The sequence below is a fragment of the Orussus abietinus genome, unplaced genomic scaffold, assembly GCF_000612105.2.
Source record: "Orussus abietinus isolate OABI.00-Male unplaced genomic scaffold, Oabi_2.0 scaffold70, whole genome shotgun sequence".
NCBI classification, from domain to species: domain Eukaryota; kingdom Metazoa; phylum Arthropoda; class Insecta; order Hymenoptera; family Orussidae; genus Orussus; species Orussus abietinus.
Genome location: NW_019394280.1, coordinates 572,774 through 598,571, shown reverse-complemented (window position 1 = coordinate 598,571; position 25,798 = coordinate 572,774). Strand labels below are relative to the sequence as shown.

The window sequence follows — 25,798 nt, the reverse complement described above, 5'->3', positions numbered from 1 at the left end:
CTTCCGGTTACCTTCCGAGATTTATCGCAGCGTTAAATATCTGTGCTCATAGCATTAATTCTCAAGTTCCTCTTTTGCATTTAATCGGGCCTGGAACCTGTAATACAGTCGCATTAATTCTAGTATAAATGGGCGAATATCGCTTTAACGATCACGAGGACTGACTTTGTGCGCCTTTTTTGTTCTATATTTACTACTAGCTGTCCGAAGAGAAAGTGCGTAGGACGACACCAATTAGTAGTTTCATTTATGCTCCCATTCCCGCCATGGGTGGAATTCAAATTAATCCGTCCCACGTTGCTAAGGTTAGGAGCTAAGACGAAAGGCTACGCCGACTATCTGAGCTTTCAATTGGTCCGACCTTACCATTTCTCCCGAGACGGCGAATTCCGACATTTTGACATTTTCTCACGAAGATGATGTAATTGTTCTTAAAGTAACTTATGCAAACGAGTCGGAGCAACGATCTCGGCTTCGCGCCGACTTGCTTCCGAGTTGATGATACCTTCTAATTATACATTTTTGCCTTGTCTTACAATTCCCACTTGACTTCATTTTTACGCATTAGAGATTTTTATCATTCTTTTGTCATAGTAAGTAATATAAAATATAAATATTTATATTCGTTAAATATTCAAAGAAGAGACGTTAAGGACTTCCCACTGAGCGCGTTGGTTGTCACAGAGAACGCGAGGCGGCAATGCGTCTAGCATGAACAACCAATGGAAACTGCGCTACATTTCGACATCATTTCCGTCACAATTTCAATTCGTTTTTCATTCTTGATGCGTCCACGCGCCGCGCTGTGTGTGACACCCAACGCGTTCAATGGGACTCCAGTGAAAGTTCTCAGTGCGTCGCGTCACAAAGAATGCACTCTGTAGGACACCCAATACGTTTAGTGGGATTCCGACTTATTCGATTCATCGTTCATCCAACCAAAGGTAAAGAAGTGATATCACCACCTATTATCATCAGCTGATAAAATTGAAATTCTTCGTTACAGATTTTGATGCAACTTGTAACTTCATAACTGATATTTTGAGTGATACATTTTTCGCGTAAGAAAATATTAAACATGCTCTTTTTCTTGAAATTGTGTATACATCGGCAACTGTCGAGTCTCTTCAGACCATGCGACTTAGTTCATTATTTCTGGTGCTCTTTTTAGGTGGCGCTGCAGTCAAGTGCAACTGTCACCGTGAGCAAGATAAAGAACTAATGCAGTCCCCCATATTTTGCCATAAGATTAAGAGAGACGGAGAGACGATTACAGCGCCGCCGTCCGTTTGCTAATATACTATTTGTTAAGGATCAAATGTCCTTATCCTTCTGGACTTCTATGGAGACTTCTAAATTCTTTGCCCGTCAGATGCCTGATTTTTTTAAGGTTCATTCAGGTTCATTAGTGTACTAAACATTTTGACTTTTCTTTGAGCAATCAATACAAAATGTGAAAATGTCGTTGTATGACGATTTTGACAAACACCGGACAAACGAGAAGGTCGCAGGATGGTCTTCCGGAATAAAATTGCTGCAATCGCAGTTGCAGTTAAAGAAAGCCGCGACTACGCAAGTAAGTTTCATTTCACAAGTCTAATATAGGTTAACAAATGATGTGCTTGACTGTGTTACATAGAAATAGAATGAAATATATGCGCAACATTCGACATGATGTTTTAGCCCAAGCGAGAGCAATACAGAAAGGCGGCAGCGATTTTGGCTCCTGTAATTGACTTAAAATCCAAATCTTTACGGGATGGGGAGAAAGAGGACGATGGTCTCATCGGTAACATTCTTAGTTCGACTGGTAGCAATAACAGTACTATCAGTGGAGAATTTGACTGGAATGTCATTAATGAGTATGATCCAATGTGGCCAAATGAATATGAGAAAGTCGTGAAAGAATTAAGAGATATTCGAGATAGAGAACACGATCAGGAATCTGAATTGCGCAAACGTAGACGAGACAACCCACGTTTTGAAGATGTACAGGTGCTGCGGAAGAGATACTACTGTTATAGTCTTGTCTTTTTATACCGTTCTTTTACTGATGAATGAATTGTATAAATAAAAGCTTATACTTTATAGTCTACTTCCACGGTTGTTTCGATACCTGTGGAAAGAGAGGAGGAACGTCCACCTGTAGCTAGGATTGCTCCGGGTGGAGCAGCGATAGCACCACCTCCATCTTTACAAGAACCTGCAGAAGTTCCTTCAACTACGGCTCGAATGCACTCTTCCAATCTTGGTTATACGACATCTTCCGTTGCTGCTAAAATAATGGCAAAGTATGGGTTTAAGGAAGGCCAAGGACTTGGGAAAAAAGAGCAAGGTATGTCAGTTGCATTGCAAGTGGAGAAAACTAGTAAACGAGGAGGTAGAATCGTCGGAGAAAGAGAACAACTTATGCCTCCACCATTAACATCGACAACGTCGTCATCACCACCACCTGCACAATCAGCTACTCAGTCGCAACAGCAACAGCCTCAAGAGGAGCCAAGTATTACTGAAATTATGAAATCACCTAGCAAGGTAAGTTAATTTTTATACTGTAGTGTATCAAATGTACCAAAGGAACTCTTGTCCTTTATTACAGTTGTACATTTTATTAAATTTGATTCAAGGTGGTATTACTGCGAAATATGGTTGGTCCTGGAGAAGTAGACGATGATCTTGAACCAGAAGTTAAGGATGAATGCAATACAAAGTATGGTGATGTGGGACGAGTTATAATTCATGAAGTGATCGACGCACCACCTGAGGAAGCTGTTCGAATTTTTGTTGAATTCAAAAGAATAGAAAGTGCCATTAAAGCAGTTGTAGATTTGAATGGGCGATTTTTTGGTGGTAGGCAAGTGAAGGCTGGGTTTTACTCTAGCGAGAAATTAGACAATTTCCAATTAATGGATTAATCATAGAAATAAACCATTTATATTAATTTTTATCCCAGCAAATATCACTTAATACACAAAATGAGCGACATACGCGTCATTCCTCATAATTTAAAGGAAAAAAATATTTCCATAATTATATTTATCCTACAAGGTTCGTCTCGTTTATTTCAAACAATTAAACAAAAAATAGCATCTTATCATTTATTGCTTGTTAAAAACTTGAAAATTAGACAAAGCAGCATTTCCACGTTCCATGCTGCATGTTAAGAATTCGTCATTCAATTTATATATTAATGTTAATTTAGTAGTAACATGTACACCTCACAAATAACTGCAACTTTTTGTTTCATAATAATTTTATTTTATTGTCATATCAAAGATATAATTGAAAACTAAATAAATACTTCCTTCGGATTCTTTATACCAGCATCAAGAAGAACCGAATTCGTTCATCCATTTTTCATACTTTTCAAGATCCTCTTGAGATACACTTTTATTGCACTTTTCCACTGCTTCATCGAAATCAGTAGCTGATACCGGTAAATCAAGTTCTTCTTTTGGCAGTTGTCTTATTTGATCTGGTTTAAGACCTGCAATCTTCTTACGCATAGACATCATAGAAGCATCTCTGAAAACATTTTTGTTCCTTTTTATACACGATTCCCAATATCGTGTTCAGGAAATTGTTTTCCTTGGAAATATTTAATGAATAAAATCAATAGTAATTAATAAATCAATTTATAACCTGCAAACGTTTGTAATGTCAGCACCAGAGTAGCCTTCAAGTTTCTTTGCAATATCTGATAGTTTTACAGATGAATCTAGCTTTACTTCCCGGAGGCTAATTTTTAGTAGAGCTTCTCTGCCTTCATCTGCGTATAAATAGTATTTACAAAATTAATAATCCTGACCAATGCTAACTGTAAATTTGAATGACTCACGATTTGGTAATGGAATGTAGATTCGTTTTTCTAATCTTCTTCGAAGAGCTTCATCAATGTCCCAAGGAAAATTTGTAGCAGCCAGCACCATGACAACTTTACTGGGATCGTCACTATAAAAGATGTATAATTTTAATATATACTAATAGTATCATATTTTTTTATAAAAGGGCAATTCTTTATTCATTTTGAAGGCGTGTAATTACTGATGATCCTCACTTGCTTGAGCTAATTCCATCCATTTGAACTAAAAGTTCAGATTTAACTCTTCTCGATGCTTCATGCTCGGACTCTGAACCTCTCCTAGAGCACAAAGAATCTATTTCATCAATAAAAATTGTGCTTGGTGCGTAAAATCTTGCCTGAAAGATAAGAACACCTTTGTGTAAATATTAGTAAAACAATGTTTTCAAATAAAAATGCTTTAGTATTTGTATGAAATTTTATGCATTTCAATACTGTTTAAAATTCTCACCATTTCGAAAAGAAGACGAACCAATTTTTCGGATTCTCCTCTGTATTTGGATGTCAGTGTAGATGATGATACATTGAAAAAAGTTGTACCGCACTCAGTCGCAACAGCTTTGGCAAGCATCGTTTTTCCTGTACCCGGTGGTCCAACCATAAGAACTCCTTTCCAAGGCCTTCGAATTCCCTACATAAAGAGGTACTTGTTAACATCAATTATAAATATAAGTTCTTAATATCATCTATATACTTTGAAAAAATCTGGCATCCACATTGGTAAAACAACAGCTTCTTCTAACAACCGTTTAGCCTCATGTAGATCAGCTATATCATCCCAGTGAATATAAGGGTTTTTTTGAACAATGTCTCTTTCTGTAACAAATAGATTTCAATGCAAATTTCTGTATGCCTTTTACGTTATATACAATAATGTTAATTACAAAAGGCTTGGATCATTTTTTTTTTTTTTTTGATAGTTTGATTAGTTTTTGCACATAAATGAACAGCTCACCTAGTAGGTCCACAAGATCTTTGTCACTGGGAGATGGTTCATATTTGCGTTCCTCGATAGGTGCCTCGCCTTTTTCTGGGGCCTGGAAAGTTAGTAATTTAGTGAATATCAGGGAACAATATATATGAAAAAATCAAGAATTTAGAATAAAAGTGCCATTAACCTTAGAAAAATCATCTTTTTTCAAACTTTTTTTCTCATCCTTTTTAAGAACTGATTTTTCTGTCTTCTTGGAAGGATTGATAGAAGAAACTCGATTATTAGCCCGAGTTTGTTGTTTACGTTGACTCTTCTGCGAAGTAGTATTTCTGAAAGTACATGCCAATTAGGTCAATTTAATAAAAGTGCATCATACTGCTCCAGTTGCAGTAATATGTTTACTTTTAGCTGTCATTATTTTTCTTTTGGTGCTGACCTCTGCTCCGTAGGAGTCAGTGGAAGCCAAACATCAGGATCTCGTGTTGTTGGCAAACTCCAAGCAGTATCTGTACGACTACGGGACCATGAAATGGCATCTCTGGTTGGCTCTTCAAATGACATACATGATGTACCTACAGTGAATATTTACTATAATTTTGTTTCCGTAAACAAAACTTATTGCGTAACAAAACAAAAAAGTAAACATATAGCTTTTTATTTAATGTGACACAAACTGATTTTGTTTTCATGACTGTATCAACTTTGCATTTACAGTGAACCTACCTAATATTCGTTCTCCATGCGAATCTACTTTAAAAAGTTGCAATACATTTGACGTGGCTTTTACTTTCTCAAACTCCTCCACGATTTGTTGTTGAACTAATTGCCATTTTGCTTTACGTGTGACATCTGATATACTTGTAAGTAATTTATGAACCTGTTGAGCTACTCCTTGATAATACACCCCAGAAGCATCATAGTTCCCAGTTAAAGCCATTTCACGAGCAAGTTTTGTATTTTCACATATTTCACTGATGGAAACAGCCATGGTTCTACAATAAAGTGAATAATAAATAACACATTTGATTTATGCGAACCAGAAATAAGAGTTTATTAAATAAAAATACAATATTAGATAAAAATAAAGTACTAGACATTGAACACATTTGAAATATAAGAAACACTACAAATTGCGAATCACAATTAATTCATGCCAAATACACTAGAAGCCTTCTTCAAACTGCACGCAAGTAATCAAATATAATTCAGCATCATTTTACTGAATCTCTTCGTTCAAGTTATAATCGCGTCAAGTCCTTAATTGGGCAAAATCCACACCAGCCTCATAGTGTACGTAAAAGGTTAGATATCTCGAATGATTCTCGTCAACTCCTCATTCTCAATTTGTCTTACAAATTACATTTTAACATCTTCGTCCTCCGTTACGAATAATACTTACTAAGTTTTCACAATCCACTAATAATAAAAGTTTTAATGTTACTCCAAAATTGACAGTTCTATTGACTGTTCGGCCTCTGACATTGCTCCACGCAACTCCAAAGGTCTCAGTCCTCAGTCCGACTGAACACGGCGAGTGTCACACAGATCGCGGTGCGTCAACCAGTTGAGGATCAACCACCAATTAAAACCATTCTTAATTGAACTTAGGCCATATATACTAGACCTCGCATTGGACTTCCCACTCCAAGATTTTTTGTAAGCAGAATGGCTTTAACTGTGTGAGTAAGTTCCCGGCCACGTAATACATTCGTTTACCCCCTTCCCCTGCAAGGCGGTCTACATATATATGATCTAAAATCTGATTGGGTCCGAGTGCCGTCGGCTCACGTGGTATCTGAGTTTACCCCTTCCACTGTTATGTGAGGTCCAGATATTTTATGCCAGGGTTGGTAATTTCACGATTTTCGAGGTTTTTGACGTATATTACCACAGATGAGCATCTCTGATATTACATAAATCAAGTAGTTTACCGTAGAAAACGTAGAAAACCAGCAGAAAACGTATTACCTTTGTCCGTAAAGAGTCGTGACCTGCAGGAATTTTCTCAAAATCTCATAGCAGTCAATAAATTAAGTGTTCCATTGAAGATTTGAAGTGAATTAGTGTATACACTTCTATGAAAAATTAGTTTTACATTATTACACTTGTACAATAGACCACTGGATTGCTTAATTTTCGTAAATAATTAATTATAATACTTTATAAATATTTTATTTTGAATTAAAATGACCGTGGTAGACTTTTTTATTCCTCTAAGGAAAGATGAATTACTAGAATCGCACAGTGGACAATATATTGTGAAAAATTTAGTCCCATTACATGCAATAGGAGAAGCACTTGATGGTAAGATATCGGGTATTTCATGTTTCATGTATTCAATTGTAAAATAAAATAGAATTTAACTGGTACAGATAATCGCGTACACCAAGGGGAATGATAACACTGTTTTTAATAGGAACATTTTTTGGCAGCTACAAGATCTACACTGCAAGAAAATGGAGCAAAATTTATTTTGCAACACTTTGATACCTTTTTTTTCTATACTATTACATAGCGACAAAGCAAAAATTACAAATTACAATTCGGGCCTTTCACAGAATCCTTAAAGGTATTGCAATTTTATTACTTATTTTCTCTGTAAGTTCATAAAGTATCCTTGTTTTGTTATTATATTTTAAATATTGTCTGTACAATTTTTGAATAATTTAATTTACAGCTTCAGAATTATTGATAAAGAATTTGGAAGATGTTTTTCATCATGAAACTAACTTGAATCGTGATAAACAACGGGAGTTATTATGTATCAACAAGATGCTATCATACTTATTATCTTCGTATACTATTTATATCGAAGAACATATTCATGAAGACATGATTTGGCAGAGATAAGTTGGGAAATTGCCATAATGGTAAGCCACCATCGTCAACTGCAGCATGGTATCACGAATCCATCACGAATCCATCACGAAGCCATCACGAACACGTGAGCCGCCAACGGCAACTGGTAGATGGCACAGCCATCGCGAGTGCGCAAGCCCCTACCAGAAATTCGTTGCGCCGCCCTTGGGGGCAAAAAACGGTGAAAGCTAACGTACGAAACCAGAGGGCAGCACACGATGCGATCGCACGACCCTGCCCGTGAGCAATCTCCCAACTCATCTCTGATCTCTGGTCGTAGTTGCCCTTTTCTTAAAGGGCCGCTTCGGCATATAGCCTCTTCGACTCTTGCAGTCTCTTCGGGCAGATCCCCCTACGTCTCAAACGCTTGGCAATCCCTTAATTTTTCGTATTGAAAAAAATCACTCTGCGAGCAGGTCTAAAAGCTAACAAAACGACGACCTACGATCCGAGGATACGCAGTCCGGACGTATTGCACATTTAACCGAATTCTCAAGTGCGGGTGAATTTGAGCGCCCCATCCGCCCAACATGCACCCATGTATCCCATGGGTGCATGGGGCGAATGGGGCGCTTTGAGAGTTCGACCAATCAGAATTCAAGATTCAACTGAACCACGAAAGAATACCCAATCACGAATAAGATCTATAAGAATCGTCCAATTACGTATTCGGCTAGTTAAACAGGTGGTTGATGCACAGGATCGGTAACAGGTGCGATACAATTGGACGGGACGTCACTCTTATATTTACACTTTTTTCTTTGATTATTTTCAAATTATGTTGTTTTCTTGAGTTTTGTTCAAACGAAGATGCAACCGTTAATTTATGATTAAATTGTTATAATATAAGAAACATTAAAGGAGTCTGTAATCGTAGTTTTATCGATTCATACAGGTGACTGACAGTTAAATTTTAATTGTGTTATTATTAAATAACAATAAAGCGGTTTGCACTTGTATTGACAGTTTTTCATAACGAGTTTGTGCTCATCGTAACAGAATGTTGCAGTGAAAATGTGTTTTACCGTGGCATTTGTTGAGTAATAGTAATTTGCATAAAGCGATTATGACAATTTGTTCATCGGTATTTCCTAGGGTACTTTGAAAGAATGAATGAAACTGATCAGAAACGACTACTACAATCGGAGGATAAACGTGTTGGACAAATAGATGATTTAAACAATACACAACAAGATAAGGAGGATCCTGATTGGTGGGCCAGCGACAGTGGGTCTACTTCTGAATCATATTATTCTGATACCGACAGGTAATTAATGTGGTATTAATTACAAAAGCAAGATTAGAAATATTATTGTCATTTATATCTTTATGGTAATGTTTTTATTTTGTTGTGATTTTAGTTCTGTGGTAGAATGGGAATCAGAAATAGGAGCAATGGGAGAAGTGTTTTATATAGAATCATTGGTGGATTGTTTTAACAATGAAGAAAATGTAAAGAAAGATACGTCAAAGTCTCCACCATGTGAATTGACAAGACGACGTAGTACAAGAGCTGGCAAATTAATGCGTCTCATCAGGCGTAGAGAGAGCAAGAGGTATAGCTGTAAAAGGAAGTCACTCAATCTTGCGGCGGAGAATAGTGCCAGTGGCAACAATAAAGAAGGAAATAGTACCAAGGAAGTCACTTTTAGAGATTGTCAGGTACATCAAATGAAGTAATAATGTTAAGTATAATATAATTTATATAACTTTATCTATTTAATATGCATATTTTAGGCTGGAGAAATACGAGATGTTACGCTATGGATTGATACCGATAAAAGGCATAAGTTAGGAAGACGTGCTACTTTGTGTGAAGCATATTTGGGAATTATCCCAGGTGTATTCTCAGATAAAGTTAGAGTAATGGTTGCTGGATTTATTCCTGATGGAGAAGCTATAAAGAATAAAAGTATTAAAATTGGAGATTGGCTTCGCAGTATAAACGCCAGAAATATTACGTTTCAAAATTTGGAACAAACACTTTCAGGAATTTCAGGACTGATAAGTGTAAGACCATTTATATAAGAAATGTATTTAGTATGTTCAAGAGTAAAAATTATTTTCATTTCATTATTAACATAATATATTACGATTTTAGGTAAGACTAGAACTACAAAGAATTGCTGGCATTGATGTTACAGCTAACTTACCAGAAAATAATTTTCCTAAGGTAATCACATTAACCCTTTTGGTATTGATTTAATATGACGGATTTTTTTTAGTAATTCTGCCTTTTTTGCCAAATATATTAATCTTAAGAAAACATTTTGGTAACTCAAATGTATCGAAATAAATAAAATTTCCTTTGATTTTTTCTACACTCATTACAAGAGATTAAGAAATGTTTTAATTACATCGTCGACGAATTTAAGAGGAAACATATTTTTTGTTGTAGCAATCGCCAAGTGTACAACAATTGGTAGACAAAGAAGGAAGTAAACATCTTATGGAATCCTTGTTAAACTATTCACTAGGTGTGATATATTTAAAAACAACGGGATTACCAGAAACGGGACCAGAATTGCAAGGAATGCTTTATACATTTCCTCAATTGGAAAGTAGAAGTGTAAATTCTATACTGTTTCTGAGTAGGGGAGCTTTTATTACACTTGACCACATGTTACCAGGTATAGCAGGACTTCAACCTATCAGGTATAATAATGCACGTTTACAATAAGTTTGAATTTTAATTTAATTATCCAACCTGACATCAAGGAATGGTTCAAATCATCGATGGATGTCCTTTTAATTTTAGCACAACAATACGTGTTTCAAAAGAGGATGTTCATGTTGTGTACACACCTCGAGGCACAGAATTACTTTTAATAGCATTCCCAGATAAATGGTATGTTTCATACAACAAAATCCTTCTTTCATAAACTCACAGTTTCATTATATAGTTGCAGTCTTCAAGAGGCAGTAGAATTGAACGCAGACATCGTACGAGTTTTGGAATTCTGCCATCAAACTCTATCAAAGTGTTTCTCCGAAGAAGAGAACCACTGTTCTCTAGATCATTTTTTTACATTGAATTTTTTCTATTTACTGAGAACAAAGGATCTTACAGTTGACATAGATCTAAATAAAACGTTTCCGGAAGTACAAGACGAAGGAAATAATACAAAGAAGTATGAGTTTGAGAGCATCATGTCAGCTGCGCATCACGTGCGATTACCAAGAGATGCGCAAATACAAATCGATGCAGCATTGAATGAGATGGAAGCAATGGATTACAGAGATTGGGTAAGTCCTCCGTGACTTAAAAAAATCAACGATCAGGAAACTCGGTAGAGTTTCACGCCAAGTATACACTTACATACGTTGTACACGTATGCGCGAAGCCATGTGTATGCGTGAAACGCCACCGAGTCTTTAACGCCAAGTTTGGGTTTGTTAGACCCATAAGAATACATTTTACTGCAATAGATATTCGGGTATACATGTAAACATTTTGCAGAACGAAGATCCAATGGATTGTCAAAGATTATACACGATCCTTGGTAGCTGTCTATATCATAAAAGCTATTTATTGGGCTCTCATTTACCACACGAGGATCTGATAGAGGTGCACTCTTTTCTCCGCCGGAATGGCCTTTTAAGTTTAATTAGCAAAGAACCATTGAAGACCTTAGTGATCTGGAGAAAAGTTTATCCCTTATCATGTGGTCGAGGACATTTAGATGGTGCCAGTAGAGCATTACAGGTGCCAAATGGACAATGGTTTCTACTTGTCGTAGGATATGACCATGAATTACTTGCAGTACTGTTGGAATCTGGAGGGTGTACTGCGAAGTATGTAAATAAAAATACTGCGTTCTGTTCTTTTAAAACTGTGAGAAAGAAAAGTGGTCCTTTAAATTGAATTGATTTCAATATCCTATGATAAAGTTTTAATAAATTGCAGGCTCAAAGAAAACACTGGTCCGGATATTTTTTATGTAGAAGAAGCGCAGGAAACATTGAGACATATTCAGAAAATTGGTGTACCTGCACTAGTTGCAAAATGGCTTTCGGCTAATGCTAGGCCAGAAACGGTGATCCTGGATGACCGTTCGGCTATCAAATCAGCTACCAGTATTACTGAAAATTTACTTGGCCTTATTAAATCATCCGATGCACAAACTTCTTCAGTTAAACCGAATGTTAATTCTACTGTGGGTAAGAAATCTCAAGAAGTTGCTTCAATACTGAAGAAACGTAATCCCGAACAAAGCCCGATAAGATCAAATTCTAGTAAGTTAATAAAATCTAAAAGATTTATTTCTATGACTTTGGCAGTAACAATTTGAATTGACATTTCGTTTAGCATATTCTTTACAAACATCTGAAGACTCAATGAGTCAGGGAACAGGAGCTATCAGTGAAGTCAGTGACGAGGCAGTGCCCATATTGGGAAGACGAGCAACGCGGGAGAAAAATAATGCATTGTCTAGGCACTCTGATGACAGTGATTCTGACGTTGACATATACAGGGTAATTATTTCATAGTTACCATAAAAACATCAGGAACTATGCAGAAGAATATATTCATTTTATATAATTTTTAAAGTTAAATATATTAATTGAAATATATTTATTTTAAAGAATGCATATATATGAGATTTATTCTACAATTTGATTGTTTTTACAGAATGACTGTCAAACGAACACTATGGATATATCTGACATACGTGAGAGTCTCTTGACCCAAGCCGAATACATTATTCCAAAAAAATTAACATCAGGTGAAAATAATTACTTGTTCCATTATGTTCATTTAGACATGCTCGAAGGTGTTCTACTGTCGACGAAAGCATTAAGCAATTCATCAAAAAATGAAAGTATTTTATATAATTTTAATAAATGCGCCCATGTAATCCATAAATTGTTAAACAATAATGTAAGGTTTAAAAAAATGTTGAGCCAAGAAATGGATAAATCGGTAATCAATAAGAGTCTGATTGCAATTAAGGAACATGGTGTCATGTTCGATTGGGAAGATGTTACATATTGGGTAATTGGACGTTTATACACCGTTCCTCATCCTAAAGAATTGTATGTGTGTTATGAAGACATTGCTCCGCAGAACCTAATTGAAATGGCTTTTAGATTAGATTCTATGTGGAATTGAGTAAATAAATATTTATGTATATTATGTAAAATAAGTGGCCTATTATACTTTAATTATATATCATTGAAGTGTATTTTTTGATAATAGTGTAGTATTTTATATCACTTATATTGTTTAAAGAATGATACAAGATGGAAATAGGTTTAAAATAAAATTAACTATAAAAGTAATTAAATTTATGCATGTAAAACTTTCGAAACATGAAATCCTTTTTTTCATTTATTACATTTTAAAGTTATAAGTATCTAATTTTATTTGTATAATACTACTTGCTGTATTTAGAACAAGTAGTAATAATAGTGTAAATATTTCTTTTTTTTTCTCTGTAATGCATGAAAAACTAGATATAGCTATATGTCCAGTGGAATCGATGTTCTTGATCACATTGAAATCCAGTATAGGAGTTAATATCGTTTTATTTAAATGTAGGATATTGTTATAGTGATCTGCTATGTACAATTTAGAGCAGTTTAAAAAGTAAATAATAATAGAAATCAACAAACGACTATCTTTGGAGAGATAGACGAAAATTTCTGTGCCAGTGTAAATGTTAAATTGTATTATCACTATATTATTAATCACATAGAACTTCACAATTCAGGATAAATCGCCAATAATCACATAATCTATTAAATATTAATCACCCTTATTCCAATGTAAAATACTATTTTTGCATTACAATATTAAGAAATATATATATCTTTTTTTTTTTCGCGCGCGTGTGTGTCTGTCAATCAGTCAGTCAGTCAGTCAGTCAGTCAGTCAGTCAGTCAGAGTTATAAATATAATATAATAAATATAATAACTCTTAACGTCAACTATTACTGAAGTAACAGTAATAACTAACAGTTTGCAGTAGTAGTACACTGATTTCAAGTACTCGTGGGCATCAAATCTCATTGTACGAGATTTAACGTTTCAGTCGTTGCGCCCAAGTTCTTTAACCTGGTTAAAAGATTACATTTCAATTTGAATCAAAGTATTTAATATAAACAGTGATACGTGCAAAGCCAATTTGTGTAACAATGTTATACTTCGGATAAAATTGCAGAAAATTTAATTTGTTGAGTAACAGAAATGCATGTAAAAAAAATAAATATTTTTTTTAGCAGTGTTTTTCCAGACTTAAATTATGTACAAGCATAAAAAAATAACTTATTTTGTAAAAAAGCAGCAATACAATACCGTTATGTCATATGAGATACAGAGATAAACATGCTTACTTAAATATTATTCGAGCAGCATTAATCGACATCAAGTAATGAATCTTCTGAATCGTCGTTATCACACTTTTGAGATTCTGGTATTTTTACGAGTACACATGCTCCCGCCATTTTACTTCCATAGTGGCCTGCCCAGAACATTCTGTCCATTCCTCCGTGATAAAAACTAACTTTTCTTACGCCAGAGCCATAATTTCTAAACTCGTGTGACATCTGCAACACAGTGTCAGTATGTCAGAGGACAATTGGGTATCAGTGTTGTAATTAACAATTACCTCAATGAAGTATCAAAAAAAAAAGAAAAATAAGTGTGTGGTCACCATGCGCATTGTAAGTGAAACTTCTGTTTTTATTTTTGTTTCACTGTAAATGTCAATAATTAAATAAGAGAATAACACACAAACACTAACAAGAACATTTACAGAGGATCACAATACTAACACAAAAAGATGTATATAATTAGTAATTAATTATAAAAAGAAATATAACAAATGTTTCACTTTTCATTACGTTTCCATTTCTTAACATGCAAACTTACGCTATCATGACATAAGAAATATCACTTTGAAAAGAAACAAAACAACACTTACATGTAACCATTTATTCTGTTTTTCTGTTTCTATTATATCATGGAATTGGAAAGAGTCTAATATCGATTTATCTTCTCCCAGTAATCTTGCAGAACATTCATAAACAGCAGGGCAATCCCATCTACTGGCATACCATTCACTTACCTAATTTAATAAAAAAATATATTATTGTATCACAAGACAAAGTTCTGTTCTTATAAAACGTACATAAGTTAAGATTGAGAATTTATATTTCAAAATGCAATTTAAAATAATAATTGAATTTAAGAAGTAACTTATAGAAATGAAACCGTACCACTATAGGTGGTTGCAAGCTGTCCAGCAGATGCGACGACAATCCTTCAGCTATTAAGTCCACTGTTTGTTCTTTCGTACAATGATCATAGGATGTCACAAAGCAATGTTGCTTTTTTTCAAAAACAGGATCATCTGGCAAATCTGGCACACCAACTGGTGGACACTCGACTTTCCAACAATTCCCACCATCACTCAAAATTTTCCAATGCTTATTACCATATTGGCCAGAATGATTTTTCAATAAATTCCTTTCAAATGATTTCTTTGCGCAAATGGCATAATACACATACCAGGGTATATCTTTACCCAGTGGTAATGGTCCGTTCACTATAGCTTCTGCTTTTTTGCGCCATATGTAAGTTTGAATCAATACGTTCCATCGTTTGCAGACTAGTTTGCAATTTAAAAGACTGTCTGGATCTACGTAAAATAGTATTTCTGAAAGTAATTCCTCTGGAATGTACATTTGCCCCATAATCAAACCATTATCTCCATTCTCATCGAATGGAACACGAGGTTCCATGTTCCAATTGTTAAATTGTCTTATGATGTTCCAGCTGAAAAATTACATACTGATGTAACATGACATTAATGCTAAATGCTTGATTAATGTATGCAGACAATTGGTGGAAGTATTTGTAAGAACTCATAAAATTAAAATAGTTGCACACAAGTCAAGTTGAAAATATGTCACAAACATTAGAAATGTAAGGAACCGATCTGTCAAACGTTCAACAACTAATTAAATCTTTTTGTTTAAATTAAATTAGTGCTTAATCTCTTACTATATGAAGGACTCACTGATGAAGTTGAAAGATGTTAGTACCGATGTCGTTTAGCCAGGAAATCATTAGAAAATTGTAATAAATTGGGTTTATTTTATATCATAACCTCAACTTTCACGTGAAGGACAATGATATGTGGCTTGTTTACTTCGATGTCCTGTGCTAGTCTATTAATTTTTATGACAAGCGAGTCTGTACGTGAAGTACAGTACACATGAAGGCTTTATATTTTATGACTCATCAACCACGACAGCATGTGACTTCATTAATGGAAAAAAAATCAACCTGAATCAACTCATGTTAGTGGTGCACTCTGTCAGTCATTTGCTCTTAGAATAAATCAAAAGAAAAGATTTTTAATATTAGTTTTGTTTATTAAAGGATCATATAACTAAACATTTTTATTATATACACAAATCATAAAATGACTGATAAGAGTAATACTACACAAAGAATTCAGAAGTCTCCATAGAAGTCCAGAAGGAGACGGATGTCGATGCTCGATAAATAGTATGTTAGCCAAGGGATGGCGGCGCTGTAATCATCTCTCCATCTCTCTTAATGTTATGACGATATATAGCGAATTTCATTCTTTCATCTTGCACACATACTCGCCTATCTATATGCGACTCTTCCTCCCGTATGTGAGATATCGTTGGCTACACGTGCGATCTCTCTTTTATCCCCACTTCTGGTTTGTTAGCCAATTTTTAGAGTACCAAGCGATAACATAGGATCTGGGCTTCTATGGGACTTCTGAATTCTTTGACTGTATTCAACTTTTGCAAATTGACTTCAACCTGTTGCAGATATAATACATTTTACAAAAATTAACGACAAAGAATGAAATTATACATTTAAGCTGGTAATAGAATAATAAGTGAAGTAACTCTTATTGTAATTAACACATGTAAATGAAATAATGGTTATGGTGGGTAATTAAAGATCACTACACAGCCACATTGGAAATGCATTTTTATTTTCTTTAGCACATAAGAGTTGTTATAACATCGTTCCTTAAAGGAAATAGGTACGTGGTTTTCGAACACTGAATAACGGCATACGGTTGCGATGTTGGATGCGTTTAGGCAATGGGAATTTGATCTTAGAATCGTGGAATTGTTTTACTTGAGGTCTGCGGCAATTTGCAGCTTTTACGACCTCCACCTTGATTATTTGGATAGAATGAGCACGTGCTCTATGGCGTGCTCCCATATCACGATAGCATTGAGTTACTGCTCCGCTAACAGATAGATCACGGTATTCTCTGTACATGTTATGTGTACCAGATCTGGAATCATACCTCAGCCAGATTCCAAAATTCTTAATCTTTATGGGTGTCTTTTCTGGAATCTAAAACAGATATTTGAATTTTTTCTTATTAATTATTGTTACATCAAGATATTTTTCAGGTTAAACATACGAATATTACTATACCTGTTTCAATGAAACAATTTCTCCAGTTGATTTCTTAAACTTTTTCAGTTGGCGCAAGAAATACCAAAATCGTGATTTTGCTACGATTGCATCAGGTGCAAATATCCTCATTTTGTATAAAGGAGTTGTCTTTTCCTTTTCAGTGGGCAATTTACGCCCAATCACCTCATATTCCTTCAACTGTAAGACAGAAATACAATTGTTAATATTTTAGGCAGTGGCTATTATTGATGATCAACAAAGCATTAATTCCTGATAAATAAATAATGTACAAATAGTTCTCTGTAAAAAAAAAAGTTTAAAATCTCTTTATAATTGTATGAACTAGAGATGTACTATTAGTGTTAACGAGAATCAATAAAACCGGACTAGTTGATCATGGACCACATTGGCAACAAACCAAGAATCATACAAATATCTATTTGTGTTAATTTGTTCATCTGTAAGGTTCAAAGTTTAAGCAAATTTATGATTCCTTGATTTTCTTTAATATTTCTGCTTCAATACAATCGGTTAGGTATGTTTTATCTTCCAACGTTAATACCGGAAAGTTCACTTGTAGGTTATGAAGTTCCATGTGCTGTGCACACTGACATTACGAGTACGCAAATCTCTCCGTAACCAAATATATGGTGCAAATTGATTCATTTTTATAAATGGAGATTATATGAATACATTTACTGTACTCATACAATGCAAACTTTCGTGAAAAGTCAAGAAAATTCACTCACTTCCCCCTTCGCCTTCATGATTTCGTGCGTGCAACGCTATATGGAACCGGAAAAAGATCTTAATTCCGCTACGTTATTTTCACGATTCTCCCGGTTCAGTTTGATCGCCATCTAGTGGAGAAAGTATGTATCGTGAGGTGTGTTCACATTGTCACCTTTAATATAGTTCGTAAATGCACAGCTAGTGAACACTAGTTTTGATTGCCTAATCGAAAATAGCGGTGTATTCTGGAGTATCATGGGCGATTATTACGTATTTTTGACGAGCGTGCTCACTTCTCGCACTTCCATCTCACGTGGGTTTATTCGCCGAATTACGTATTCGCTATATGAAAGAACAAGATCACTAGCACTTTCGGTCTAGTAATATTGCAAATAAAGGAACATACTTTGTAAATCGAAAATTGTTGAGAGGTGTGAGTTATAGGCAGGGAAGGCGGGAAGATGGAAAACCGTTTAAAGTAAAGAAGATGACTCGAGTCTATTCATATTTTTTAAATATGTATTACATTCGTATTTACGTGTACTATAATTAGAAGTTCAACAATATAATTTTTTTATCATGTCATGTAAGCATGAATTATTTAACAGTTTTCAATGTTTAATAATGTAATATAACCTCGCAATAACAAAAACTAACCTGTAAATACTAGTAAATTCTCATTCTTCTCACGAAAATGGGTCTGAGGCATCACGTAATTCCTTTCTTCTTCTAATAAGGTTATTATTACATCGTCAAATACGATTGTTGCCAAAAATCAAAACACCCAGGTTTTCCATTTTGAATTTTGGTATTACAATCCGTGGATGATGGCGTTCACGACGCTTTTTTTCTGTCTTTTCTTGTATGTATGTATCCATTAGGTTATAACGTTTGTAGTGCACACGTGACACGTAACATTTTTAAGGACTAATTGATTTGACGTTTGTGATTAAAATTCTTTCGACTTAACCCTGTTTAATATCAAATTTCTACTTGCATTTATTTTCTATTTAGAAATAGAAGGATGTAATATATTTTGCGCTTGCGTAGAAAAGTAGAGACGTTTTATATGGTGTAATATACACGTAGAAAAGTACGTATTTTACATAACGTATTATACGTACTCATTGTTACACCTGGACGGAGCCAACTTGGGAAGTTGTTCGCCGACATCCTGAGGATGTAGAATAATGTTTTGAAGTTGTATTTTATAACATATTTTTGACGTAGATTGCATCTGATTACATGTATTATAAATTTTATTTTTAAATATGTCATAAAAGTTGTACACTGTGTTTAAATGAAACTTCTAACAAAAATTTTATGAAACTACAATATTTCTTTTTAACAGGGTAGTTGCGAAACTTGCATGGATACTTTCTGTCATCTTCTGGTTTTAATTGTTCTTTTTATGTTTTCTTCAAGGAAAACAAATAACATTTATGCATAAGACAAGGGTAGTAAATCAAACACATGCACGATCATGAATACATAGTTATTATGCCTTCTATAGTATTATAATTTATTTTATATAAACATTTGATACAGTTTAGCAATAAATTTAATTATAAGTAGATTCTATAGAATAGAATATCTTGGAGATATGTGGATCGAACGACCAAAATGTAATATATTCGGTTTGGCATGATATGATACAATTATATCGATAATTCATCGTCGAAGGACTCGGTCGAGCTTCGTGCCATGTACAACATTAACGCATGGTATCAAGTAAACGTATTCTTGTAATACATCAAGGAATATTTAGTATTCCATTGGGAAATGTTGGAATGGTAGCAACGATACCACTGTTGTAAAAACACACAAACAATGGACATCTTAGAATAAAAGATCTTGAGGATGTTCAACGGACCCATCATTAGTAACGCAACAAAGTAAAAATGTATCAAAACAATAAACTGAAATTATCTGGGAACAATCTTCCTCATAATGAAAAGATACCTTACCAAATGAGCCAAATAATTCCACTGTTCAGAATTGTGTTATAATTTTCGTTAATGTTAATAGATTACTAAAAATCAATGGATATTGAAAATATAGCATAGCCTTGAAGAGGTTATTAATTCTTTGGAGGTGCACTAATACACCTGATGGATCTCTTAAACATCCCGTTACAGTTATGACACGTTCCAAACACAAAAAGTAGTATTTTAGGTGCTTCGGAAGAATTCGGATTAAAGAATTTTAACGAACGAATAGGACTGAAAAATAAGAAGGGAAGATTGAAAAGTTTGTTTAATTAGTCTCGGCCGAGGTACTCCGCAAAAAGGCCGTCTGTTTTAATGATATGGTTGCTTCGAGCGGAAATTGGCGGAAAACGGTATACATGCTTTGAGCTAGGTCGATTATTTTGAAAAACAAACGGTATCGTATAACTTTAATTAGGTACTCCTTATCGAATATCTTATGGTAAATATACAGTGAATATACATGTATGCTTGGGCTGTGAAAACTTCCTCGTTGTGCGCCATCGACCAAACTTTGAGTCAATTTTGTTCAACTCGTCGATTTAAACATCCTTATCACCGGTTCAAAAGAATGCCGATTGTCGCAAATTCTTTAATGATACAATTTTAGCTAAAAGAAAATTGATAAATAATGGTTAATAAGAAGTAGGGTTAGCAATTCACGTTTTCTCTCAAATTAAATCCGGACAAATGTGTACTGTATTTCGAAGAGCACTATCTCTACGTGAGAGTTAGGACAATGGTATTCAACATTTGGAATAAAACAGTAAGATGAGAAAAGAAATAGGTACACCTGTTAATAAATATACCATTGTGTATTTGTACATGAACGAATATTAGTATACAAAAGATTTCGAAATTTAGTATACATGTTCACTAACATTCCGAACAGAATTGTATACGAAATTTCGAGATATTGTATCTTGAAAAAACTTCGACTATGTATATACTATATTACGAATAGATATTTTTAACAGTGCAATGTTTGGAGAGAATAAATTGTTATGGCAACTAGCTTTACAAGAAGCGTTTTTTATGCTTTTAAACATTAAAATGATCGTGATGAAAGTATCGCATTTGCGATGTTTGTATTGTTTGTTTTTATCAGAAAAATTTGATGGGCATCCTCGAAGGACTTTTTGATAGTCGGTGCTTAACACGTCGTTAATTATTTTCGATCGAAGGTACATTTTTCAATATAGTTTAAAAAGTGCTGAATTTTTCTAAGTTAATTGGACAACCGACATTTTGTCGTAGTTTCTGATTGGAGCACTATTGTTTGTAGGTTGGAACAAATTTCTTGTTCTCAGAGCTCTCTTGACAACGAAAACAGAACCCGTCACAGTCCAAGCAAAGTACCGCTAATTCGCATCGTACGTGGACTAGACTCGATTACTTATCATTAATATTAATTTCCTAATGCGACATTGCGAGGGTACCGAAAATTATTCGAAAGATACACCAGCAAGACACAACACAAGTATGTCGTGCTCAGTTGCAAAGTCAACCTTTACGAAGATAATTTTCCTAAGATTTTGAAATAATTACTCGACGATGCGTCTCGACCGAGTCTCTCAATTTCGGATGAACGTATAAATGGTTGATCTTTCCCATTCCATGGTTGAAAAAATAAATATTCCGAAGAAAAAGAAGAAGAGATGGGATACTTAATGGAAACTCGATGCAAATTCGGCGCTTATAATTAGCCGCTAACCGTTTCTTCTCCTTTTGTACTATTTAACGTATCTATTATAGGCAATATGATAAACCAGGAATTTTTAATTATCCCAATAAACAAGAAGTAGTGGAATACCTATTTAGAATCATGGTAAAATTGTTGATTGTTATTCGTATAAAGAGTATCACAAGAAAACGTGTTTCGTACGTTACAATGTCCACTCTTTCTATATTAAATTCAACGTTGAGGTTTGCGTCTATTTAACGTTTATTAATGAATTACAAGTAAGGACGAATTCAACGCGTTTACTGAATACGTGGAATTAAGTAAATTCGCACATGTCATACAAATGTAACAGCTCGAACGTAAAAAATTGTCCATAATCGTTCATTTCAATGAACGTAAAAATATTACGTTAAATACATGCTTTTTCTCGGCTAGGGACAAACGCATAAACAAATCTAACACGCAATATCAATGTTTTATATACACATACATTTAATGTCGAGAAAAACTCTATAAACTTTTATTTTTTGGAACTACGCTATATTTCCACTACGTTTGGATATGTATATAAAACGTGCATTCCACTATTTCGTGTTTACTGGAATTCTACTGCCCGGGAATTATTCACAGTGTCCATATTTATTACTTTGCCCATAACATACCGATAATTATTAAGAGATACGTTTATCTCGAGAGCGAAACAACTCCAATTCCGGAAATGAGATGACATCGGTGCGAACAGCGTCAACAATTAAATCCCGAAGTGTCTCTTTGGCTTTGCAAGTGAGGATTCTCGTCCCAGGTTATACGGATGGCTCGTCTAGCTTCGCTAATCGCCAATTACATGTACACATAAACGGCGTATAAATTAATTAAGTACAAAAATTACAAACTCGTTAACAGAATACTGGCAAGACCGGGATCCTAGGTGAACTAGTGAGTTGAAGGGGCTAATTTCTCCGATTTTCTACGCAATAGTTTCGAGATTTTCCTGTTCTTTTTTTTTTTAAATTCATTTATTCGTCGGACGGTTGCTTATAAACAATAGTACGAATGACGTACACCGTAATCTCGATATACATATGTAATACTCACGAAAAAGGCTTGCCGAAAATACTTAGTAAAAAATCATAATCCAGTTCGAAATGTAAAGCATGAGACCGAAGTTCGACCGATCTCAAAAATGGGATTTGAAATAGCACGCTACTATACGTTGCTAGCGACAAGTCAAAAATTGTTTCGCCATAATTCTTATATCTACAACCGTGTAATTAAGCTTAGTATACAATTCTGAATAATCACGTAGAACAAATCGAGAGGGACATTTCGATTTTCGAAGCGAAATGGAGCAGCGTTTTTAATGAATGGTTTTTTTTTTATCGATAATTCTAACAAATACGTGTGCGAATGTCTCTCTGTCGGAATGATGTCGTGAAACAAGATCTGCGGTGCAATCACTAATTTAGATATCATCATTCATTTTCACTAAATGGGGATTTGATTAAGTTATAGTTTTGTATTATTCTCGTGCCACCCGAGTCGAAAATTTGTACCTCATATGAGCCTCATGAATTTGACGATTTGGAATATAATACGACAATTTGATATGGGAAGATGTTAAGGTACTCAGTCTCATTTGAGCCTCAATTATACGCTTATTTAGAGTTCGTTTTTTTTTTTAGAGTTGAGGTCCAAACGAGCATTAAACTGAGCCTCGATAAAATTTCAAAAACCCCAATTTTCAAATACTCTATTGAGTCTGGCTTCATTTTTGAAATCCTCCCTATCACTTCTGACCCTAGGAATAGAGTTTTATATACATTATTGACATAAATTGTAATATTAAGTTTTACATATTTAAGATTATGTTTTTTTACGAATGTAATAATGCAACGATCTCACGTGTCTAATATACTTCCTAATTAGTTTTACTCCGTCTTTCTCCGATGACTAGTGTTAGGTTATCCCGCAAGTTCGTGTCGCCTTTAATTAAAAAATGAAAATATTTTAAGAAGTAAAATTTAACAATATTACTCAATAATATATTCCGACAGTTTCTCGATTCCTTATTTGAATAAAATAATATGTTCAGATGTTAAATAATTAAACGGCACGAACTTAGGGGGCTACCTAATAATTTGAAGAATTCCAGGTCTTCATTCTATTTTCTCAAGCTTCAATTTAATTGAAACTTTTAGAGGACTTCGAGACTCTAATGAGAAACATGAGCATTACGTTTTTGGTGAACTAAATGAAACAGAAATTTCTGTCGACAAATTACACTGAGCGAAAAAATTACTTTCTAGGTGAAATGAATTACTTGCGGCCATCGAAACGTTTCTTATCGAAGAAATTTCTTTGCTCCAGTATAATTGATTTTCGATCGATGTTGCATCCCACATGATCGTAAGTTACTTTCGAGTAAACATGGTTTCGCAACAAGGATTTCATGCACAAGATTGGTCTCAAATATAGAAAATATTACCGAAAGGTGTACCACTTTTTGGATAAAGTGCTGTGTTTAATTCAAACTACTTTTCATTTGATGTAAAACAAGATTATTGGCAAGCAAATGTTTTTTGTAGTCACCACAAGAAGAAGTTCATCGTTAACTTTCCGATGTTTAAGAGAAAAATTCAAAGATACCTGTAATTCCATTAAAATCCAGTTTGTTATTAGAATATTATTAATTCCTTTAAAGTCTTTCTCTCTTTGAAGTGAATATACTCGTTTGTATGCAGAAAATGTAACGATAACGAGCCAAACGAACTTGATGAAGTTCAGCTCGAGAAAATTGAGTTTTGTTCATAATCTGTCTTAATTTTGTTCGAAAGACCCTACAATAGATTTTTTGTTCTAATCAGTAAAGTATCTACACGACCTAAGAATTTCTTTGTTTTATAGAAAGTGATTTTTTTCTCTCAGGGTAAATGCAGAACATACAACGATACGATACAATTTAGAAGGTCAATTAAGTTCGATAAATTCGACTTGGGTATTCGCGATAGTTTCATGGCTTCAAAATGAATTTGGGATAAAACTTTGCTACATTTCTGTCCTTATAAAACTTAATAGTTTTCGGTAATTTTTCAGTAAAACAGGTTATCCCAAGTTGTATGGTGACTAAGAATTAAGTGGACCTTTCTTAATTACCACAAACTCCATAGCTAGAATGCTCAATTTTGAAAAACATTGAACCTTTGATTCCTCGAAAATTTAAAAATAAAAAAAATCCCGTCGTAAAAATTCTTCCTCAATCACCGGACGTGAAGTAGCCCAGATCGTAATTAATCTAAGACCACTGGTATACAAATTAGTCACCCGCGGGAAAATACATAATTCCCCTAGGTAGTTTTTAACTTATTTCCCATTGATTTAGTATCAGACAGAGAAACACATTGCACCAGAAGATAATGACCCAACCCTTTGACGTAATCAGCTAAAAGGAATCGCATTAAAAACCGCATATCGAAATTACACAGATCGCCATCTTTTTTGTGCATTGTCCGTACTTCGCGACGACTCTTTATTGCTCCCGCGCTAATAAATATTACAACCAAGTTACGTCTCTGACGGTTTTTGTGTTTAAATTACCTAACACATATCACAGAATACGTATTTTTCTTCTCTTTCGAAAAATGATATAAGCGGTTAATGATATGATACAGAATGGGTCGCACGATTAAAAGTCTAATTGCATTAGAAGATACGTTTAATCCCTTACAGCAACGAACCCGAATGTTGCGTTTGTTCGTTCGAGAGTCTTCGGGTTCGCGAGAACTGCTTTGTGCTTCTTTTCTACTTGGTACGTAAGTTTAATTAATCGTGGCGAAAAGGCAAGGTCATCTTGCATCCATTTTACAGCCACTTTCGTATCGCTATCGATACAATCGATATTGATTCCGCCTTGATAGCGAACGTTTCCTCGAGCGACGTCAAAAATACTCTAACCCGCGGATTCTTTAACTAGCGATCCTCTCGCGACTATTCTATTCATAGCAATAAATTAATGTAACTGGTGTGTCGTAGTGTTGATTAGAATAAGGCATAGTGAGTATATTACAGTACTGAATAGATATCCTTATAGCAATTAAACCGTTGTTATCTGTATGGTACAATCGTACGGTCGGTGCTTAATCGGCTTGCCATGGAAACCATTGCTTCTTCACCTAAAAGAAAAGAAGAAGATTAAGATCAACTGATTTAACATATTCTGTTTTATATTTCAGTGCTATATAAAAAACAGATTTTGAGAAAGAGTTGTAATTCCCACGCTAGTTGTTTAAGAAGAATGTTTTAATATTATTAACGA

The 25,798-nt window shown here is 34.5% G+C and overlaps 6 protein-coding genes across 12 annotated transcripts in view; 2 read left to right on the top strand and 4 right to left on the bottom strand.

Annotated features, from left to right (window-relative positions):
• Window positions 1-1,322: 1,322 nt before the first annotated feature.
• LOC105698386 (splicing factor 45) lies at window positions 1,323-2,947 on the top strand. Its single transcript, XM_012422604.1, has 4 exons — window positions 1,323-1,576; window positions 1,684-1,995; window positions 2,092-2,535; window positions 2,628-2,947. Exons 1-4 carry the CDS (start codon window positions 1,460-1,462, stop codon window positions 2,913-2,915), a joined length of 1,161 nt encoding a protein of 386 aa, XP_012278027.1. The 5' UTR covers window positions 1,323-1,459; the 3' UTR covers window positions 2,916-2,947.
• Window positions 2,948-3,235: 288 nt separating this feature from the next.
• On the bottom strand, window positions 3,236-6,352 carry LOC105698384 (katanin p60 ATPase-containing subunit A-like 1). The gene is made up of 11 exons (XM_012422603.1): window positions 6,196-6,352; window positions 5,520-5,788; window positions 5,233-5,368; window positions 4,981-5,125; window positions 4,818-4,899; window positions 4,557-4,678; window positions 4,314-4,493; window positions 4,058-4,200; window positions 3,839-3,951; window positions 3,643-3,769; window positions 3,236-3,525 (listed from the first exon to the last, which is right to left on the bottom strand). The coding sequence occupies exons 2-11, from the start codon at window positions 5,782-5,784 to the stop codon at window positions 3,327-3,329; spliced, it is 1,512 nt and encodes a 503-aa protein (XP_012278026.1). The 5' UTR covers window positions 5,785-5,788; window positions 6,196-6,352; the 3' UTR covers window positions 3,236-3,326.
• Window positions 6,353-6,445: 93 nt separating this feature from the next.
• Window positions 6,446-12,974, top strand: LOC105698383 (protein inturned). Of its 5 annotated transcripts, XM_012422602.2 has the most exons (13): window positions 7,023-7,100; window positions 7,213-7,365; window positions 8,751-8,922; window positions 9,017-9,317; window positions 9,393-9,665; window positions 9,757-9,828; window positions 10,054-10,310; window positions 10,414-10,503; window positions 10,559-10,901; window positions 11,116-11,450; window positions 11,563-11,891; window positions 11,965-12,131; window positions 12,289-12,768. In XM_012422602.2, exons 3-13 carry the CDS (start codon window positions 8,765-8,767, stop codon window positions 12,766-12,768), a joined length of 2,805 nt encoding a protein of 934 aa, XP_012278025.1. In that variant the 5' UTR covers window positions 7,023-7,100; window positions 7,213-7,365; window positions 8,751-8,764. The 5 variants fall into 5 exon arrangements, with proteins under 5 accessions (XP_012278021.1, XP_012278025.1, XP_012278022.1 ...); XM_012422598.1 differs by lacking the exon at window positions 7,213-7,365 and having other exon boundaries at window positions 6,446-7,100; window positions 12,289-12,974; XM_012422599.2 differs by lacking the exons at window positions 7,023-7,100; window positions 7,213-7,365 and adding an exon at window positions 7,868-7,895.
• Window positions 12,975-13,166: 192 nt separating this feature from the next.
• Window positions 13,167-16,122, bottom strand: LOC105698387 (F-box only protein 6). 3 transcript variants are annotated; one of them, XM_012422606.2, is made up of 5 exons: window positions 15,664-16,122; window positions 14,877-15,435; window positions 14,582-14,725; window positions 13,992-14,204; window positions 13,167-13,713 (listed from the first exon to the last, which is right to left on the bottom strand). In XM_012422606.2, the coding sequence occupies exons 2-4, from the start codon at window positions 15,399-15,401 to the stop codon at window positions 14,013-14,015; spliced, it is 861 nt and encodes a 286-aa protein (XP_012278029.1). In that variant the 5' UTR covers window positions 15,402-15,435; window positions 15,664-16,122; the 3' UTR covers window positions 13,167-13,713; window positions 13,992-14,012. The 3 variants fall into 3 exon arrangements, with proteins under 3 accessions (XP_012278029.1, XP_012278028.1, XP_023290696.1); XM_012422605.2 differs by having other exon boundaries at window positions 15,680-16,119; XM_023434928.1 differs by having other exon boundaries at window positions 13,167-14,204; window positions 15,680-16,120.
• Window positions 16,123-16,621: 499 nt separating this feature from the next.
• On the bottom strand, window positions 16,622-17,940 carry LOC105698361 (60S ribosomal protein L18a). The gene is made up of 3 exons (XM_012422548.1): window positions 17,832-17,940; window positions 17,101-17,280; window positions 16,622-17,016 (listed from the first exon to the last, which is right to left on the bottom strand). The coding sequence occupies exons 1-3, from the start codon at window positions 17,847-17,849 to the stop codon at window positions 16,681-16,683; spliced, it is 534 nt and encodes a 177-aa protein (XP_012277971.1). The 5' UTR covers window positions 17,850-17,940; the 3' UTR covers window positions 16,622-16,680.
• Window positions 17,941-19,294: 1,354 nt separating this feature from the next.
• LOC105698359 (aryl hydrocarbon receptor) overlaps window positions 19,295-25,798 on the bottom strand; it is a 183,136-nt gene continuing 176,632 nt past the window's right edge. The window contains exon 10 of the mRNA XM_023434930.1: window positions 19,295-25,655. The gene's annotated coding sequence lies outside the window, so the exon portion shown is untranslated. The remainder of the gene's footprint in view (window positions 25,656-25,798) is intronic.